We start from the raw sequence: 20,122 nt of genomic DNA on the forward strand, positions 1-20,122 counted from the left end.
ACATTCTACAAAAGAATAAATAAAACAAAGCCATTTGTACTATTGTATTGATTATATACACATACATCCGTTTTTACTTTGAATAGTAAATGAATACCTCACCTACCGTAATTCTTAAAGCTTATCTACTATTAATTCCACGTCGGTTCATCCTTTTGTTGGTGCTAAATATATAGTTGATTTAATTATATCATAATAAATTTTAATTATCAATGTTACTGGTCACTTGCACTAAAAATATGTACTACAAAACTGGTTTTAGCGAGAACGAAAGTTTCGGTCTCGAATTGTTTTTTCCCAAAATTTTTTTTTGCTCTTCCTTCATTCTTCGTTCTTGTTCTTTCTCCAACCGTCGCCTTTCTTCATCAATTTTCCTTTGTTCTTCAACCATCGCCAAACGCTCTTCCGCCTATAAGAAAACGTTAAATAATGACTTCAAGGCAATAAAATCGAACTAAGTAATAATTAAAATTCCAATGTCTGCCTAAATTTGATGACCAAAACATATCGGACCTATTTTAAATGACGGTTTATCTGAAAATCATTGGAATGGTAGGGACTTATAAATTTAATTTTGGACGTATCTTGAAAATTTTCCAATGCTTTGCATACTAGTTTGACTAATTCAGTTTTAGTCGTTAATTGGTAGGTACCATTAATCAAAATTCTCAAAAAGATCAAATCTTATTTTGAAAATAAGCAATAGTTCCAATTTGAGCACACTTAGCCTGCATCTATATTCCATTTGAATGGACTTCAGTGAAGATTTTCAATGTTCTGAAAATTGACCGTTATACACAAGACCTAAAAGCTCTCATATCCATATACATATAAGTCAAGATATTTCAATCAAGTTTATAATTTCTTATAAAGAGTTTGGCAAAGCTACTGGATAGGTACCTAACGGTGGGAGGCTTCAGAGCCCCTTCCCGTGGGGCCGAACAGTATGCCTACCAGAGCAACAAATCAACTAAATTGACACTCCATAAACTTAACGGCAAAGATCGGTCAATCCTTGAATTCGAAGGGCTTGATAGAGCTGATATTCCAGGAGTACTGGAACGACCCAGGTGTGGTACAATCCTAAAGGTTCCTGACGGCGCCACCGAAGGAGAGCGCCCAATTTCTTATTCATTTAAGCAGGACAAGAAGTAACAACTTTCATGGCGGTTTATACAAGGTGGTCCAAAACTAAAGATACATAGGACAACAACTGGTTCATGATATCAAAATAGTACCATCTAGTTTGGTATTGCATATACTTTTATCATATATCAAGGTGTGTCCACAGGCTTAGATCAAAATGATCTAAAAACCTTTGGTTTTAGAGCAAGAGGTTCTTCCTCTACCTGACCGAATCCTAAATGATGTTTTGATAACTATTTTTTCTCTAATCAGCTCCTTCAGGTTCTCAATTACAAAAATATCTTTGATGCTGGTAAAATCCGCGTAAATATATTTAGAAACCTTCTATTATTAGAACACAAACAGAAAATCCCATGATGAAGTGACTAGTGGAAACGGAGATATAGCTCTAGTAAAATGAATGGATAATCGATCAATGATACTCATAATATATAACTTTGTGGGGAGTGGATATTAAAATGTGGTATCACGATGCGACAAAAGCGCGAAGAAGTGTATCACCAGTTCAAGTGAAAACATAAGAATTATGCAAGTGGAAGAAAGACTACACAAGGTTTAATATGCCTCCGACAAAGATCGCGAAATCGACATCAATCTAAACATCGAAGTAGAGACGCTGGCCAGACTGACTCAGCTCATTTCGTTATTGCTCTTTGTCAAAGGCATATTAAACCGTATGTGCTCCTTTTCCCACTTGCACAATCTTTATGTTTCTATTTAAATTGGTGATACCTGTATAATCAAATAATAAATATAGAGGATTTGAGCTATCTAGCACTATATTGGATTTATATAGATTAGAGAAACAGTTACCATAAAAAGGGGATACTTACCAAACGTCGTTGGGCTTCTTCGATTTTCCTCTGGTTCTCTTCTAGAATTCTCTGCACCTCTTCATGCTTTCTCCTCTCTTCCTCCTATAAACCATGTGGTTTAGTTAATAACCTAATTGAACACAGCTCTTCACCAGTTCCACCTCAGAAGCAGACATAATTTTGGCCAGTTTTACTTCTTGTAATGATTTATTTGTAAAACCACCATAATCACATAGTTTTTATATTTAATTTGTAAAAATGTCAAGAAGTAAAAGTAGTCCTAAATTCACATTCACACACTATAAAAAAAGGATTAAAAAGCTGCATCTGGTCCAAATGCTTTTGTTCAAATCTTGTTAATGATGAACTAGATTTGGTGTTAATTTTGTTGGATGCAACTTTTTCTGAATAACTTGAGAATTTAGAGTTAATGAAGGAGCAAATCAGCTTTCCATTAAGTTCTCCATTTATAAGTATGGAATAATTGATATTGGTTTAACAATAGAGATGAGCAAGGAAGACTAAACACTTATTGCAATATAACAAATAAATTGACTAAGACTGAATTATATGACAGTCGACTCAACTGAATGAGAATTGGTATAACTTGAACCATCACGTAAATGTATAGTATTGTTGTTACTAAACCAAGTGCACCAAATGAAATTAATTTGCCTGTGATAGCATTTTTAAGGTATTAAGGGTATCTCATATACCAGTTCTAGTACAGCTGAACTGACTTTCATACAACTGAGCCTAAGTAGAGTAATAAACTGCTCTTTCATACAGAAATTTACTCTAGTAAAATGAAGTTTTATTTCTGCACAACTGAAGGGATAATTGAATTAAATCAGTGGCGTGAGTTTAACGTGGGTACACATAACAGAGCACACTGGCTAAGAACCGATACCTTTAAAATCAAATAACACATTCATCAATTTTTAATACTGTTTCCCACTACATAGACGCAATGAAGAAGGAGATGCAATTTTTACTAATTTTACTAAAGTAACCTTTACCTAAACTCCAATTATTTCAACCTGTTAAAAATCTCTACTGCATTCACAGGTGGAACTAGTTTGACAACCAAAAAAAAGGGCCTTGGGGGCATGAAAACACTCCCAGTCCCCAACATTGGAGGGGGGTAGACATAATGGATAAAAGTAATACAAAATTGACTAAAAAAAAATGTTGGATAATACCTGCTCATAAGAGGTCTGCGCGTCCTCTAAAGCTGGTCCCACTTTCGGTCGCCATGCGCGTGGCCTGCCTTAATATTTCAGCTAATGGCATATAATTTACAACATAACTTGAGGAAAGTCTGATCTACATGCTACCACATCTAGGGGGCTATGAGAGGTATTGAACCTCTGATTTTAGCCATGTGTGGAGCTCAGGTTGAATTTTTCATACAAGTTTAGTTGAATATTAAATGAAGAAAAGAAAAAATGTAGTTTAAGGAATCAATACAATAAATATAATGAAGCGTTTGTATTGGAAGACTTAGAAAAATGTTATACAGTATGCTATATAAATATCAACTATTTGATATTCATTCCCTTGAAAAACCATTGGAAAATCTTGTTTTACAAATTATTTTTTGCAAATTTACACAATAATCAAACTGAAGCTGAAACTTAGCAGTGGTAGCAAATGCAGGCCCTTTTGTTCAACATCTATGATTCTGATTGAAATAAATACATTCAATAACTAAAAATTAATTGAAACAAAGCTTGAAATCACTTAATCATATTATCTATTCCATTCTAATAACATTCAAATATACACTCACTGAAGTTTTATTTATTGATAAAAAAACAAATAATATCCTGGATCAGACTTGACTCTTACCTGCCTCTTGCGCTCCTCTTCCTTCTGCTTCTCCCTTCTCCTTTCCAAATCCTCCATCAGTTCTTTCTCCATTATTTGCTTGGCTTCCTCCACTCTTTTTGCCACTTCACGTTCAATTTCTTCTCTTCGTTTTTCCAGTTCCTCTTCCACTCTTTTTTTAACTAAATCTTCTATCCGTTTTGCAGTCTCTTCTTTAATTATTCTCTGTTCTGCCTCCCGCAGTCGTCTCTGTCTCTCCATTTCTGCCAGTCTTTCCACTTCATCCATTTTTCTATGCTTATGTTTGCGGGATGAGTGTTTCTCTATTCTATCAACTAAGACATCACTACCTGAGTTGGAAGACAAGGAAGCTGAGCGTTTACTGAAATTTATTAAATAATTGCAGCATTGTAATATTGAGATTGAGTTCATGTTTAGATTAGGTACTTACCGACTTTTGGGTATTTTCTCTTTGATTCTTTCCGAACTCTTGTCTCTATGTCTTTTATGAGAACTCACTTCAGTCCTATCTCTCGATTTGCTTCTTTTGTGATGTTTGCTTTTATGATGCTTTTTGGGAGTTCTGCTTCTAGATCTAGATCGTCCCATATTGAAGATATCACTAGGGTTTAGGTGAACAATGTATATAACTGTAATTAAATGTTTATCACAAAACCACTCACAAACCACAAAGGGAAAATTTATCAAAAATCCTAATGCAGAAATTTGTAGGAAGGAAAGTAAAAAGAAAATGGCTGCCCACTATAATGATATGACATATGACATATATACATGTGACACATACCTATAAAACAATAATTGCTCTTCAAATCAAGTAATGGCAACATAACCGTTAGGCAGTAGGGCGATCTAAAATAACTTGGGAAGAATTATAGATAACGGGCTTTTGGAAGGAAACATATAATTATTAGGATAATATTGAGAAAGATCTGTAAATAAAAACTTTAAAAATCTGAAACTTTCGCACTTTGTATATTTGAAAATTTGGATTTGGCTTTACTTCGTACAATATGAGAGCTCATCTGGCCTCGACGTTGCCATGTTGTTCAATATGGTTTGTATAATAATAAAGTTAGATTTTGCAGCGCCACCTTAAATTCCCATAATGCAATTTTGACATTGACATTGCGCTTTATTCGCTTTCCGTTTTCAATAAAATTAGTAAATATCCCAAGACATTTTTAATAAAAATTCAATCAAAACCTCCCATTTTCCTGTATTTAGTGATTTATGGTGCTCATATATTTACTTATGGTTGATTTAAGAATATGTCTAGCCTAAAAACTGGTAAGTTTGGCGTTTTATAGGCCATTAATCCTGGATGTGTTACAGTGGTCCCACCCCCAGGTGAAGATCTGCCTGTGGGTATCGTTATTTGTGTTCCAGGAATATTCATTAGTTTATTATTTTCGATTTAGTGGTTTGAAATGCATGAGAAGTGTCATTTTAGACTATTTCCAGAATGAATGTGATTCATTTTATGGAGTTTTCCATATAGATGCTCCCAGTATAATCCCCAACTGACCCCAAGTATTTCATATTGCTCTATACCCCATATAATTTTCTCAAAAAGTCAGTTCAAGTGGAATTCTTTAGACTTTTCTAGAAAGTTATTTGAATCACTTAAGTGAATAATTGTCAGTGTGTTAGTCGTTTCAGGTTACTCATCTTCGTACATTTTAAATTTGAGTAAACCAACATCCCAAAATTCACTAGTTTTCTAGTAAATCTAAGTGACTTTCCCAAAAAGTCTTATGGAGACTCACAGATGACAGTTTTGTAGCTTCAAATCTATAAACTTGCTTTTTTTAAGTAACCTCATAATAATCTATCACAGCTATTTACAGCTCAAAGAGAGCAAATTTCCTATTTAATATAAAATCCAACTCTTTGAGCACTCATATTTTTTCCCATAAGGTAAATTAGCCCATTTTTAAAATAAAGTTTTTATAGTGTTTAGGTAAATATTGCTCTTTGTTTTTCTGTATTAAATACCAATTTCCTGATTTCCACAGTTCCAAATATGCCAAGGACTTTAAATATTTAAGTAAGTTTCTTTTGGGATAACTTTCCTCAAGAAATCCACATAGCAATTTCCACATAATTTCATGCATATCATGAAACAATGGCAGTCATTCAACTTTATTCTAATTAAATAGATAATTAGCCTAAAATCAGGTGTCTTAACCAGTGTGATGTTGCGAAAGAAACCATTGTAGGTCCTTGTGTTTACAAAATGCAAGAGACCTTAAATAAGATGTGTTTATTTTTGTATAGAACCATATATAGTTTGCCCAAAAGATAAGTAAACTGCTTCATAATGTTTGGAAAGTTAAGGTAAAGATAAATTATGTTTTTCAGTCAAATTGGGGAGGAGTCAAAATGTCTTTCTTAGATATATCCTATGCAGTATGTATATCCCTGCAACTATCTGCCAAAAACAGAGTTCAAATTGAGGGAAAATTATCCAATTTTTCAGTTACATTATTCTTATGCCTTGTCATAAGTTTTCTGCTGTCATATGTAATGTTATTTTCATTATTATTTTAACTGTTCTTACCTAATATATTTTAAATATCTCTTTTCTTTCTCTTCGCCAACAACCATAATATGTGATTTCCACAAGATTGCCATTTCCCTAATATTTTTTGTGAAGGTAAATCCCTATTTGGTCATATATCATATAAAGGGTGTTTCTTAAACATATAACATAATTTCAAACAGATATTTCTTGTATTAATATAAGAAAAGGGGTCTTACAAACATATGTCTGAAATCACTTCATTTCCAAATTTTAGAGTGTCGAAGTTTAAAAAAAGTTTTTAAATTATTTTTTGCATATTTCAATTTGTAAAAAATAATTACAATTTCCATTATTTAATGACAATATTTTGAAATGTTTTTTAGGTATATCAAAGTTTGTTCAGAAATTTCAGGGGCATACCCACAGAGCCAGGTTTTTCAAATACACCATAGTACACAAAAATGGTATCATGCAATAGATTTTTTCTACTTGCATAATTATTTAAGATTGATTAACTAAAAATACAACTTTTTTGTCCATTAATGTTTTCTTGTATCTTATTTCAGTTTCAAGAATTAAATTAGTGTTTTAATTCTTGTACATACCTGAATAAATGTAGTACAACTCAACTTATAAAAATAAAAAGAAATCGCCTTTTAAAATCCACAAAAATGATTTAAAGTGACTACCACCAAATTGGATACATTAATTGAAACTACTTCTAAGTGACTGTCAAACTCTTGAAAACATCAGGGTGGTTTTTTAACTCCCTGTATTTAGAAAATGGAATGATTTCAGACATATGTTTATATTAACTTTTTTCCTATCGTGACACGAGGAATAGCCTCTTGATGTTGTGCAATATGTGCTTAAGAAACACCCTGTATGTCAATAAAAATATAAATACAAAAAATACATTTCTAATTAAGGTCCCTTTATAGGTAGTTTATTACTCATTAGCTCATTATTGACTCATTGATTTTACGTCTCATAACAGCATGTAAATGTTTGTAACAAAAACTCCTCTCATGTAAATTTATTCCAAGACTTATTGTTATAGTGTAGAAGCATGTGTGTTGGCTAGCTGCACTTGGTAGTGTTGTGGTTTGTGGTCATGTTGGAGACTCAGTCTGTGCGACCATTACCACGCAGCCCTTGGCAAACTAGCAGTGGTTACGCAACTAAGATCACTTCCGAACAAATGGCCGCACCTAGTTATCGATATGGTATGTTGGTTGGTTGAGTTTAATTGAGGTGTAAATTGCAGATCAAGAACAGAATACCTAAAAATATTACAACTAATTGCTTTAATGCTCAGGTTGAGACCACTTTAGAAAATGTTACCTTTGGGGGCTCATCTGAAATGCCAAGTTTTGAGTGGTTTTTAAAATATCTGGGAAAGTATGAAAATATGATGCTGGACCAGAATTTGTGATCTTTTTTTTTTCTTAATAAAACGAACGACTTGTGTTAATAAAAGTTTTTAAATCACGTGGAGCCAAATGATATGTCAATTAGTAGATGTTATCTCAGAAACTATAAGAGATTATGTTTATCATGATTGGGCCTGAAATGGCCCTTGCATCGCAACCTCTAAGATCTATTTCACCTCAATATCCATAACAATTTTATGGTACTAATGCGAAATCCGATTATCAATAGGGAGGCCTATTGACATGTGGGGTTTTGCTTTAAGGCCATAGAGTCCACTTAGATTCACTAGGGTGTGATTTCTGGCACAAACTTGGACCTAAATTTTTTTGCCGCAATATAAAACCAATTTTTAGCGAGGTGTTTGCATGTCCAAAAGAATAGCTTCACTTTGTTGATCATTTTTTTCAAGGATGTGTTTCACTGCACACTTGGTCTTTTATCCAGGGTTATACATAAATTTTTAGCCTCTGTTGTAAATATAATAATCTTGCTCGGAAGTAATGATCGCTCTAAATGATCCAGTTTTTCTTTGTTTTGTAAAGAGGACTATTACTGTTTTGCCAGAGTTCACAGACAACTGCTCCCCGAAGAACCATTTATATTTGGTACCAAGTATCTCCTCGAGTAAATTGATTTCCTTTCACTCACCATGGGATCTACGAAAAAGGATGGCGAGGTTGTTGGCATAGACCTGAGCAACTACCTCCTACAGTTTATTCACACTTGGCAAATCATCGACTACTACAGACCATAATATTTTATAAGGAAATGGTGCCCAGTGCCGCTCTGTAAGCGTGCCTCAACCCATCTATCCTATGCCACAGATCCTCTGTTCCAACCCTCTTGCACCAAGTGCATTGTGGAGAAAAACAAGAAGAACGTTATTGAACGCCCGTTCAATATATAGGAATTTTTCAGATGTTGTGCAATTTTCCCAATTAGATTATTTTGCAGTTCCAAATCAATCAGTTTTTCGCTCTGGTGTGCGTATATTGGTACGTGTTAAGGATGCGCCCTACCATTGCAGCTTGTTTGATGTGTAAACCTTTGGACGAGTGCAGGAAACTATAGTGCTAGAATATAAATTTTGGGTCCAGAAAATCAAAAACCCTAGAGAATAATTAAATTGGGGCACAACAGAGACAGAAAACCAAATTCTGTAATTTGAATTTTACCGGATAAAAAATTCTCAAAAATTACACACGGCAGGTTATAACGACTTGGCAACAATTTAACCAAAACTGTGTCTGTTATAGTTTCTGAGATCCCAATGATGAGCTTCGACTTTGAATCACCCTATATCTACCTGTTATCGTTTATCTCAGTTCTGTATTTCTAATTTGCTCATAATTACATATACTCGTATGTACAATACATTACATATCCATATGTACAAATACTTCTGCGGTTTACCCCTCAGGTTTAAATATTTCACATAAGACTTGTGAGGGAATTTGAGTACCTATTGTGAATGCATTTCACTGCAGGCAAAGCCAATCAAGATGACGTTTGCTACGTGGTCGCCAAGTACGACTACGAGCACCAAGGCCCGCAAGAGTTAGATTTACGCAAAAACGAACGTTACGTCCTTCTAGACGATTCGAAGCACTGGTGGAAAGTACAGAATTCGCGCAATCAGGCCGGATATGTTCCCAGCAATTACGTCAAAAAAGAGAAACCATCTCTTTTCGATAGCATAAAGAAAAAGGCAAGTTCGGGATGATCTTCGATTTTCTGAATTTAGTTATTTGTGATTCCATATTAGGTAAAAAAAGGCTCGGGTTCCAAAACGCTCCCCTCAAACACCTCTCCCTCGCGCAACACCGACTCACCTAGCATGGCGCGGCGAGCCGCCCCTGACCCGTCCGAAGCTATCGGTGTAGCAGTGGTCAAATACAACTACCAGGCGCAACAACCGGATGAACTGTCGCTAGTAAAAGGTTCCAGAATTTTGATTCTGGAAAAGAGCAATGACGGGTGGTGGAGGGGACAAAGCAGCAACATAACAGGGTGGTTTCCTTCAAACTACACCCAAGAAGAGGGGGATTTAGATGATACCATGCACACCTATGCTATGGCCGAAAATGTACTGGATATTGTGGTAGCTTTATACTCGTTTTCCAGTTCAAACGAACAGGAATTGTCGTTTGAGAAAGGAGATAGACTAGAAATTTTGGATAGGCCGCCAAGTGATCCAGAATGGTCAGTTTTAGATAAAAATGATTTGTAACAATTAATAATTTTCATGATTATGAAGGTATAAAGCAAGGAACGCACAAGGACAAATAGGACTGGTACCGAGGAACTACTTGCAAGAACTCTCGGATTATATGGATAGGCCGTTCCAGGATAAGGCCAAGTCGGAAAGGCTGGAGTCGTCAATGGTTAGCTCTCAAGTAAGTTTCCTGTTTAAATAACTTTATACTGTTTTCTATTGGCAAATTTAGTGTAAAACTAACTGCCTCACTATTTTTAATAGATAGGAATAATAACACTTTTGCACAATTACAATTATTTTTGTATTAATTTTCTCAACAGATAACGGTATTAGAATTTTAGAAGGTTCATAACATGGATTTCAGGTCTCGATGATCGACAAACCACACTTAATCGACAGACCCTGGTACTACGGATGCATCACGCGCAGCGTTTGTGATAATTTATTGAACCAATACGGCCATGACGGGGATTTCCTGATCAGAGATAGTGAGACAAATGTAAGTGATTTTTTTAATAAAAGAAAAGGAGTTGTCCTAAGGGTTTTTAATCTGCCTGGAATGTTAGAGGGATGGCAAGTTATAAATTACAACAAGTCTACAAATTCAATATAAGATGTTGTGTGGGTAGTGTCTTTGAGTGCATTCACCAAAACGTCGAGAAATAAGCCAAATTAGTACAATTTCTGAACAAAATTAGAATTTCAATTTATAAATCATGAGTAAGTATTGCGGGCAAAATTTCTTGAAACTAAAATTAATACAGAAGTATATATATATATATATATATCGACGTTCATCACTGCGATCTCAGTAATCATAAGAGGTACGAGGTCGGTTAAATTGGGGCAAAGTTGCGCCAAATAAAATGCCTTTTCAAAATTTGAAAAAATTCGATTACTTGAGGAGATATCCGTAAAAAACTTTTCTTTTCTTTATTGAGGTTATTTAAAGAGGTAATTAAAAACGAATGACACATAATTATATATGTATATATAAATATCTTAATTTCTTCATATAGTTCTTTTTATTTTTGCAAAGTAAGTTACAGAGTATTTACAAAATATGCCAAGGATATTAAAAAGCTGGTCACACTGCATCAGACAGACTATCTCCAGACACATCAAAAAAATTATTAACCAATTTAGTTGGACAAAAGTTTCATTCGCACTCTCACATGTATCCTATAGAATAGCATACCAATGAACAGATGCCAGGATTGTATTTTTGTAATTTTGAATTTATTGTTTTCAATAGGTGGGAGACTACTCTGTTTCTCTCAAAGCTCCGGGCCGAAACAAACACTTTAGGGTGCACGTAGAGGGTGCCCTCTACTGCATCGGACAACGAAAATTCCACACTCTGGACCAACTGGTCGACCATTACCAGAGGGCGCCCATTTACACGAACAAACAGGGCGAGAAGCTCTATCTCGTCCGACCTCTACCCAAAACAAAATAAGCTTTTCTCTGCTTTCTCTTTGATTGTAAAAAAATTGGCTTTTCTTCCCGGGGAAATTGGTTTTTCAGTGAAACCTCCGGAACAACCATCATTTACATTATAGGTAGATAATATGGCGTGTGAGTGTTATTCGTTTTCTTTTTAAAATTGCGAGTGATTTTGAGTAATTTATGATAAGTAGAAGGAGGAAGTGAGTTTGAGGAAAATGCCAATGACAAAAATAGAATCGAGTGAGTTTAGGATGAATAATATTTGAACTTTTGTAAAAAGGTCAGTCTAGCAACATGACTTCCCTTTTGTTTCCATAACGTTGAATTTATTGATAAAAATAGTTTTATTTGGTTTGTAAACACTACATTACTTCTGTAAAATCTGTCTGTCTGTTTATAAAGGGTGAGCATTAAAAAAAATGTATAGTACATAACTTAACGCGTTTATACAGGTTATAACGCATAAAAATTTCATAGAAAGTTAAAGATACGAACTTTCTATGCTATTTTCTATGTAAATGTTATGTGCTGCATAAACGGTAATAGGTATAACTATAAAGTAAACTTTGTATGTTAATCACTATGTAACCCAGGCTAATTGAGCCTGTATCTAATCTGATTAATCGACGTCAACACATAAGTCATTTTTGAAAGAGTTTATCGTATTCAGTAAAAATGTATCGCAAAAGTGTTTTTTACCTTTTGCGAAATTTCCCTGACCAACTGACACACATTCGATCTATTGTTAGGAATTAATGTTATTTGTATATTATTTAAAAGCTTTGTGCTATTGTAAGTTTTTTTTTAATGATCACCCATTATAAATTTAAAATGCCTGTTTTGTTCGTTATATTTTCTTTTGTCATATTTATTTCTGCTCTGCCAACATTATTGCAATACAATTTGTTAATTAGTGAATTACAACGTCTCAGTGTTGATCTGAAATTTAAGTAGGGATTACTTAATTGAGAAAAATTTGAACATCTTTGGCATTTTCCCGTATTTTACTAATGTATATCTGGTCATACTTATACAGAGTTTTGTTCATTTTTGTAAATAATCCATAAGTTATTATTTTCGTAGTTAAGGCATAAATCATAAGATAAGGATCTAAAGAATCTGAATTATTTCCAATACTAGTTCGGTAAGGATGTCGAATTTTTGTTAGTTGACTTTTAAAGCATGTGAATGTAAATCAATGGCGGGGTGGTTTTAATAAGGAAACATCACTGTCAGTCCCTGTATGTGCTTCCAAATACAAGGTGTGAATTAACGAAGAAATCAGTATGATAATTATACTCAGTTTTTTAATGTTGCTTATTGCAATTTTCCAGCATGTGAGCTTCTCCTGCTTTGTCGTTCATATACACCTTGTATTCTCGAAATGATTACTGTGCTAATTAAGGCTTCAAGTCAAGGGTAAGATGTATCTTTAAGTAAACAGTTCCCGTCCTAAAAGAAACACATTAATTTTAGTCAAGAGAATCCTTTATATGACGTTTCAAACGTCTGAAAGTTATTTTTGTTTATGAATCCAGCAGTGAATTGAGTAAAAATACATAAATTTACAGATCCAAATACCTATACCCGCTAAAAGTCGTATGTATAAAATAATTCATATTCTTAAACTCAAATGTAATCAGAGGCATTGTGCGGCTTTGAACCCAATACTCGTATTATGGAGCTGACCTACTTCAGATTAAAGTTTCATAATACTTATAGCGTACTATGATTTTATAAGTAAAAGTCATGCGAAATAGTTTTTATAGTTTTATTTTTCCTTGAATATTCGTTGAAGTTTTCCACAAAGTTGTTAATGATAAATTTTGTATAACCAGTTTAATCGTATTTATAATTATCAATGTCTGGATCGATAGTGTCTTGCCTGAAGGTTTCTACCTCAGCTTGACTGTCTGCTTGCACCAATTTTTTCCCACTCGGCTAAACATTACAAGCTATAAGCTATTAAAATACATAATTTTTGTTTAGCTACCTTGGGGTGCATTAAAACGAAAGGCAATTCCGCGCTTAGCTCCCCTCCTAAAGCTCCAAGATAAAGCTTCACTTTCACTGCATAGGAAACGATTATCCCGAAAGCGTCTCTTTGGTCAGGGGTAGCCAACCTGAATGTTTAATCGTAACTAACAAATTAGGTGAGCTTAAAACCGGCACTTACAAAGTAGTGGAAGCTAAATTGGTGTCCTGCTTTTTAATCTGACCATCCAAAGCTATTCCTCTTCTATCTTTATTTGATGACAATAATGGCATTAAATGAATAACCTTTTGTAGGCTTGAACCTGGATTTATAGGACAACCCTCCCTACGAAAAATGTCCAGCTTCTATTAATAATCACAAACAGCGTTTAAATAACTTCTACTGAGTTTCCAAACTAGCCACAGTGGTTCTATATTGCCCATTCTGGAAGAGAACCACATCGACGCCTTGTTGCACCATCCCTTTAATTTTCTTCACCACTTTATTGCTGTTATTCCGTACGCAAATATTCACGGCAATTTTCTCACCATGATGGTACACCTAAAAATATTTTATTTCCAAAAATTAGTGGTGGAAGACTAGCTATGGTTAAACCTGTTTATCCAAAGTAACCTCCAGTTCCAATTCCCCAGGACTCATCATGAAATCCTTGCGCACAACAGTGCAAGGTTGCCTGCCCTGTTTCGAAGGTGCATATTGCACCTTTCTTATACCCATAGATATAGTGCTTCTCTTGTGAGTTCGATCAGTTTCGTTATCACCCACGAATAATTTGATGTAGTAGTGAACTCCGCAAGGTTGACCCTCATCCTCTTGTCCTATAAAGTTTTGATTCTAGTTAAAAAATTTTGGGTAATTACGAAAGAGTAAATTATACCTGGTTGAAGAGAAACAGAAGCTGGTGCACTCGGTGCTAAAACGAACCTAAAGGGATAGCAATTGCGGCCCAGTTTTCTTTGAAGACGGTCCTGCAGTTTGGTTGTTTCAAGTTTTTCTGGAGGGGGATATACCTGCTGGGAAGCAAGGTAAAGATCCTTCTGGAAATTGAGGCCCATCACCTCGTCCTCTTCGCGTCCGTAGCGAAAGCTGCAAACCACTTGACCGAAGATTTTGCGGTCTCTGTAGTCTTCGTCTATGGCTACCACACCATCTATGAAGAGAATTTTAATGCTTTGAGGATTAGATGTAATGGCGGTAGTCTTAATGTTGTAGGCTGTACTAAAACCGCAATGAAATATTTTGACAAATAACTACAACCCTAATTAGTAACTTTTGACTCTTTACTATAATTAAATACCACAATTTCCTTCCTTACCGATAGGTTCAACTCCTGAAATATGGTCCACGAAGTCCCTCTTACCCAAATACATGGTAAGTTTGCCATTTGGCGATTGTTTCTTGAAAACTCTCAAATTGAAAACCATTTTGATTATTTAGAAGCACTTAAATCAGTGTTTAAATGTAAAATTCTGAATGCAGAGCTTCTCCAATTTTTCTTATATATGGGATTTTCTAAGGATTCATCCTATAATCTGATTAGGCATTATTCCTTGCACTCGTTAACAACCTTCTACACACGGGGATTAGGCTTTAATTGAATTAAAGCATGTTTTCAGGTGATGTAAATTGTTTCTAAAATGGGGAGATTTATGAAAACCCAAATTTCTTCAGTACTTTTATATTTATCACTTATAATAACGCCATAATAATAATAAATGAGAGTGAGAGAGAGCTACCATATACACGATTACAATTGGCGTCGTCATTGGTTACAATACGACTAACATTTAAACTTTAGTCCGGTATTAGTCTACGCGAATCGAAGAACAAAATAAACAGAAAATAAAAAAGTATAATTGGTAATATAATAGGCTATTTACAGACAAACGTACAAGAAAGACACTCTACAGGGTTTGCTGTATGTACATGTTTTTAAATACTTAAAACACTTAATTAAAAACTTCGTAAAAGGGCAATTTGCCGGAGAAACGATTTTTTTTTACTTAAGGCTAATGTTTTATACTTATTAAACAACTACATAATTGTTAATTCGAGTCTTTTTAACTCATAATCGCTTATACGTATATGTTATCAAACAACAGTTAAGCTTAAAAACGACAGTCCTTAAAGAGTTAAATTTAATAATGTACTGGGTGTCTAGATTAAGTTTTAACCAGTGTAATTATTCTCATGTGTTGTCCCTCATTTGATACAATTACTCAATAACATATCTCGGAAACAAGACACCCTATACATCAAATAAAAGCGTAATATAAATCAGTTCCAATAAAATGTATACATTATGCGACCATGTATTTTTTACACTTCCAAAACCATCGGCACAAACATGTCCTGTCATTTTCATTTCTTTAATTAGTAGATATTTGTATCACAGTTCACCGAATTTTAATACTCGTTGCGTATGCATTTATCAGTCCTTTCTTTTAATTTAAGATGCGTTTTCACTGTTTTCTTTTTGTGCGTTTTCGGCCTCTCGTTGATGCCGTGCAGCGGCAGCTGCGGCGGACCGACTTGCGCTCGAACGCAAATTCTTCTTTTCCATCACTGCTTCAGGATCCAACAAGATTTCACCGGATTTTCGTTTCCCTGTATCGAGAAAAATGTCAAAAATTACATTCAATGGTCTTTCTTCAGAGAATAGTTTTTACTTACCTCTCCGCTTCGTACTTTTCTTTGGTGCGGCATCGGCACTTTCACCTTCGCCGTCTTTGGTGGCTTCGTCTTTGGATGTAGGTGCCTCAGACACAGTCATTTCTTCGGCGGCGGTGGAGGCATTATCTGTAGAGGCAATTTCCTCCAATGTTTCCGTAGATTCGCCCTTTTCAGGAGTCGATCCAGAAGTCACCACTGAGGATGGCAGCAGGGTTTCGATGTCTACTCCTTCCTATATTTAAAAAATAAACACATGGCATCATTGGAAGGGCCGATATCTTGATTTGAAGGAATATGGTTTACAGATAATCAAAAAATGACTTAATCTGGTTATAAAAACCCAAGTATGTACTATTAATCTATGATTGAAATAAATAAATAATAACAAAAGCTTTTAATAGATATATTTGTTTGAAACAGTTTTGATGGTGCTAATCGAGTCTATAAGCTGCTCATCCTGAATTGTTTTAATTTGAAGACACTTCGGAGAAAGCGTATTTGTGGACAATTCTAAAACTCGTAATATTGACGCGAAACAATTATCCATTATTCACGAATATTTTATATCTTCGTTTCAAAACAATCGCAATTTACAACGCGTCTCTTCAGGAACATCACAATTTAAATCATACACTTACATTCTCAGAAGGTCCTTTTTCAGCTACTTCTGGTTCCCCCGGAGTCGGCTGCACTTCATTCTCCCCCCCTGCCAATTCTTCTTTTCCCATCTCCACCTTTCCCTTCTTTGCCGAAAGTTCTTCACGTTCCTCCACCTTCTCCAAGCTAACGTCCGACTCAACAGACTCTCTGGCCCGTTTACTGGAAATGATGGGAGTACTACTCAACCCCGTAGGCATATGCAGACGGGCCTTTTCCTCAGCCAGCGCTTTGGCCACCAAATCAGCGTTCGATTTGGTTAGGTGCTCCAAAGGACTTTTTTCTAAATGTTCCTGAGATTTTTTCGTCACTTGAGTCACTTGGGCTTCCAGAAGCTTCGTGAAATCAGCTAGACCAGGTAGAGATGGGGTGCGCTTGTCTTTTGAGGTGAAATCAGTAGGAAGCATTCCTAGATCATTAAACATTGATAATTAAGAGAATAGATATTCTTCCACCCTATCAGCAAAATAGTGATAAAGTGTTACTGATAAGTTGTTAACGGTCCAATACCTGAGAATCACGAAATTTTTCATTATTGCTTTTGTTGTATTGGACCGTTAAAACATTCATTAGCGATATTGTATAAATTTAATACTTAATAATACATAAGACTATTATGCAGAATGTTTCGAAATTAGAATAAAAGATTGTGAATAAATTTCAAATGACAAATTTAAATTGTACAAACCTCTCAAACTCTCCAACGCCTTCCGTTTGTCTTCTTTCTTATCGAACTTCCCCCTGTCTTTCATCCCCATATCCAAACCTTTAGAGATTCCCTCCAAAATCTGCGTGTCAGGGGGCAAAAGTAAAGCGGCGCTATGGGCATCCTTGCTCGACGGCCTGCTTTGGTGTTTCATACTACTAGAAACCATACCACTGGATGATGTCGTTGTAGTGCTACTAGAAGAAGGTCTGGGGCTGGGAGCACTGCCCGACTTCATTTTGCCCGAACTCTGCGTTCCAAGACCTCCGCCGTTAAGTAAACCCAAACTGTCATAGGCCGACATTCCCGGCTGGAGGGCAAACGGGTTTAAACCCCCAAGACCCAACGGGGTATACAACAAGCTCGGATTGGGGAAGAAAAATGGGAACGAGTTAGTTGTGGGTATGGAAGACGACGAAGAGGATGAACCCTTGGTCGAGGCATGCGCTTCTTGTGGTTTCTCTGCGTGTTTCGCATTCGAAGAGCTAGAAGACGATTTTGTATTCGAGCTTTTCGGGCCAGAACTAGCTGCCGCTGCTGTGGCACTGGCCAGGACAGCTGGATCCATGCCGCCCAATCCGGGTAATCCTAGCCCAGCTAGATTAGCAAATAAGTTCATGTTGGAGAGATTTCCTAAGCCAGCCATGGAACTCATGGGCAAACCAGCGAATGGCATCAACAGGGGATTAGTTTTGGGGTCAAACTGCCCGAGATTTGACAAACCGGACAGCAAGGAACTGTTCAGATTTGATAATGATGGAAACGACATATTGGAGGGAAGGGAAGTAACCACTGAGGCCGAGCTAACACTAGACGTGGATCCTGTGGGACTGGACAGAACTGGAGGCCTGCCGGAGGAAGCCGATTTTTGTTTGGAGCCGCCGGCTAAAACACTGCTGCTGGATAATCCTGAGAGACCAGATCCTGGAAAATTAGAAAATACTGATATTATACATTACACAGCATGACCCATCTAAGAATAAACAGCATGACGGTTTTGGAAATGATAAATGATGTATTTTAAAGTCTAGCAAAATGATATTTTAACATTTGGTAAAATATTTTCATTTTTCTCAGACTTTATTTAACCCATGAGCGTCGAGACATTTTTAAAACTTTTATTCGTTTTTTTTTATAATTTCACGGAAATTAGAAATATTGTAATAAATATATTGCAAGTATGCCCATTTTAGTGTTACAATAAAATACTGATACCATTTGATATCGCAGGGTATTTAGGAACATTTTTATTAAGAAAAGATCAATTAAATTAATTAATATGTAAGTAATTTAGATGTAAGGCGAAGCAATTATTACAAATGCTTACGTTACCCTTTCGATAGATTGTTCTGCTAAAAGCCTTACAACCTATCCCAGTAGATCCATGTCTGTTATACATAAATAGTTTATCCTATCAAATCGTGCACCTTGAATTACATTCTATATAAAACTTCTCTATCCAGTAACTTTTGCAGGAGCCTTGTATTTTGTCAAGTACAATTGGTACATCTATCTGACCAACAGATTACCGTCATCAACTTTATTTTTATCCTTGTTTATTATAGTCACTATTAGAGCGTAATAAATACACATTCTCTCACGTTCGATATCATTTGTTGAATTACTGGTACTAATAAGCCTTATCGTGTATGTGGAAACAGATGCAAAATTGCTACATTTTTATAGAACCGTGAACAAAAGAACATAAGGAATCACGGAATTATTACGTGACAATCAAAATTACTTACCGCTAGTCTGCACCCTCTTATGCAGCTCGGACCCCAAGTTGCCCCGCTCCTTCACCAATTCCGACCATTTTGGGTCGATGTCGTACATGGGGTTCTCCATAAGCCAGGGACCTAATCTTTTCAAAGTGGGGGCTTTAGGCCCCGTGAGCTTCTTCCCAGTTACCCGATGAACAACCGACACATTCTCGTCTCCAGTCAATTTTTTCCAATCGAGTAAAGTGGGGTCAACACGTGGTCTGCGTCTACGTGTAGAGAGATAATCTGCCCCTAATGGCTGCTCAGCTAATGCAATGTTCTGTTCTGCCAGCCATTTGTTCACTTTCGCCTCGTGGGAGTAAGCATTAGATACTTTGGAGCCAATGTCTGCTATCATTGCCTAGAAGAAAGAAAATCAGAGATTTAAAGGGAAAACAGTTAATTTTATTATTAAATTTGATGAGGGTGCTGCGCGATGTCAATATATCATGGAAAGATGAAGGTTGATGTGACAATGGCCTGTCTCGAAATGTGCACTTACAATGATGACTTTTTTGGAAGCATGCATTATTTTTCGTCCTTTTTCCTGTCCAACATTTCATTGCTTAAGGCTGTATACGAACCATCGGTTCATTTTATCATCTGAATATCTCCCACTACTTGCTTGGCATATTTGTGACTTTATCGCAGAATAATTTTCAGAACTCTCTCTTAGCCTTCCCAATTGCTGTATTATACTCCTCGAGAATCGATCGATATTCTTATCAGTCGCCTTGCTCGGTTAAAAAAGTTTCCGAACTATTTTCCTTTTATTGGCCTTTTATTGGACTTCTTCTACCAGGGATTTATTATATAAAGGATGGTTTGCATTTGTGAATTTATCCGTAAACTATTACAATGATTCTTTCATTATTACTTTTAAATTTGAA

The 20,122-nt window shown here is 35.6% G+C and overlaps 4 protein-coding genes across 8 annotated transcripts in view; 1 reads left to right on the plus strand and 3 right to left on the minus strand.

The window, feature by feature from the left end:
* Positions 1-33: 33 nt before the first annotated feature.
* Arglu1 (Arginine and glutamate rich 1) lies at positions 34-4,547 on the minus strand. Its single transcript, XM_066404646.1, has 4 exons — positions 4,243-4,547; positions 3,813-4,173; positions 1,980-2,063; positions 34-409 (listed from the first exon to the last, which is right to left on the minus strand). Exons 1-4 carry the CDS (start codon positions 4,398-4,400, stop codon positions 245-247), a joined length of 768 nt encoding a protein of 255 aa, XP_066260743.1. The 5' UTR covers positions 4,401-4,547; the 3' UTR covers positions 34-244.
* Positions 4,548-4,936: 389 nt separating this feature from the next.
* On the plus strand, positions 4,937-13,196 carry dock (SH2/SH3 adaptor protein dock). Of its 2 annotated transcripts, XM_066404473.1 has the most exons (7): positions 4,939-5,099; positions 7,397-7,562; positions 9,258-9,478; positions 9,536-9,972; positions 10,028-10,166; positions 10,353-10,487; positions 11,244-13,196. In XM_066404473.1, the coding sequence occupies exons 2-7, from the start codon at positions 7,451-7,453 to the stop codon at positions 11,445-11,447; spliced, it is 1,248 nt and encodes a 415-aa protein (XP_066260570.1). In that variant the 5' UTR covers positions 4,939-5,099; positions 7,397-7,450; the 3' UTR covers positions 11,448-13,196. The 2 variants fall into 2 exon arrangements, with proteins under 2 accessions (XP_066260571.1, XP_066260570.1); XM_066404474.1 differs by lacking the exon at positions 7,397-7,562 and having other exon boundaries at positions 4,937-5,099.
* A 40-nt stretch (positions 13,197-13,236) lies between these two features.
* On the minus strand, positions 13,237-14,929 carry Arr1 (arrestin 1). Its single transcript, XM_066404475.1, has 7 exons — positions 14,749-14,929; positions 14,311-14,583; positions 14,028-14,251; positions 13,816-13,973; positions 13,614-13,757; positions 13,431-13,560; positions 13,237-13,378 (listed from the first exon to the last, which is right to left on the minus strand). Exons 1-7 carry the CDS (start codon positions 14,855-14,857, stop codon positions 13,277-13,279), a joined length of 1,140 nt encoding a protein of 379 aa, XP_066260572.1. The 5' UTR covers positions 14,858-14,929; the 3' UTR covers positions 13,237-13,276.
* A 166-nt stretch (positions 14,930-15,095) lies between these two features.
* The window catches only part of kis (kismet), a 29,084-nt gene continuing 24,057 nt past the window's right edge, over positions 15,096-20,122 (minus strand). For all 4 annotated transcript variants that reach the window (XM_066404608.1, XM_066404606.1, XM_066404604.1 and 1 more), the window contains 5 exons: positions 19,218-19,593; positions 17,452-18,393; positions 16,745-17,172; positions 16,107-16,338; positions 15,096-16,040 (listed from right to left, as the gene is read on the minus strand). In XM_066404608.1, the coding sequence (XP_066260705.1) occupies positions 15,883-16,040; positions 16,107-16,338; positions 16,745-17,172; positions 17,452-18,393; positions 19,218-19,593 (2,136 nt within the window). In that variant the 3' untranslated portion in view covers positions 15,096-15,882. The remainder of the gene's footprint in view (positions 16,041-16,106; positions 16,339-16,744; positions 17,173-17,451; positions 18,394-19,217; positions 19,594-20,122) is intronic.

The sequence above is a fragment of the Euwallacea similis genome, chromosome 35, assembly GCF_039881205.1.
Source record: "Euwallacea similis isolate ESF13 chromosome 35, ESF131.1, whole genome shotgun sequence".
NCBI lineage: Eukaryota > Metazoa > Arthropoda > Insecta > Coleoptera > Curculionidae > Euwallacea > Euwallacea similis.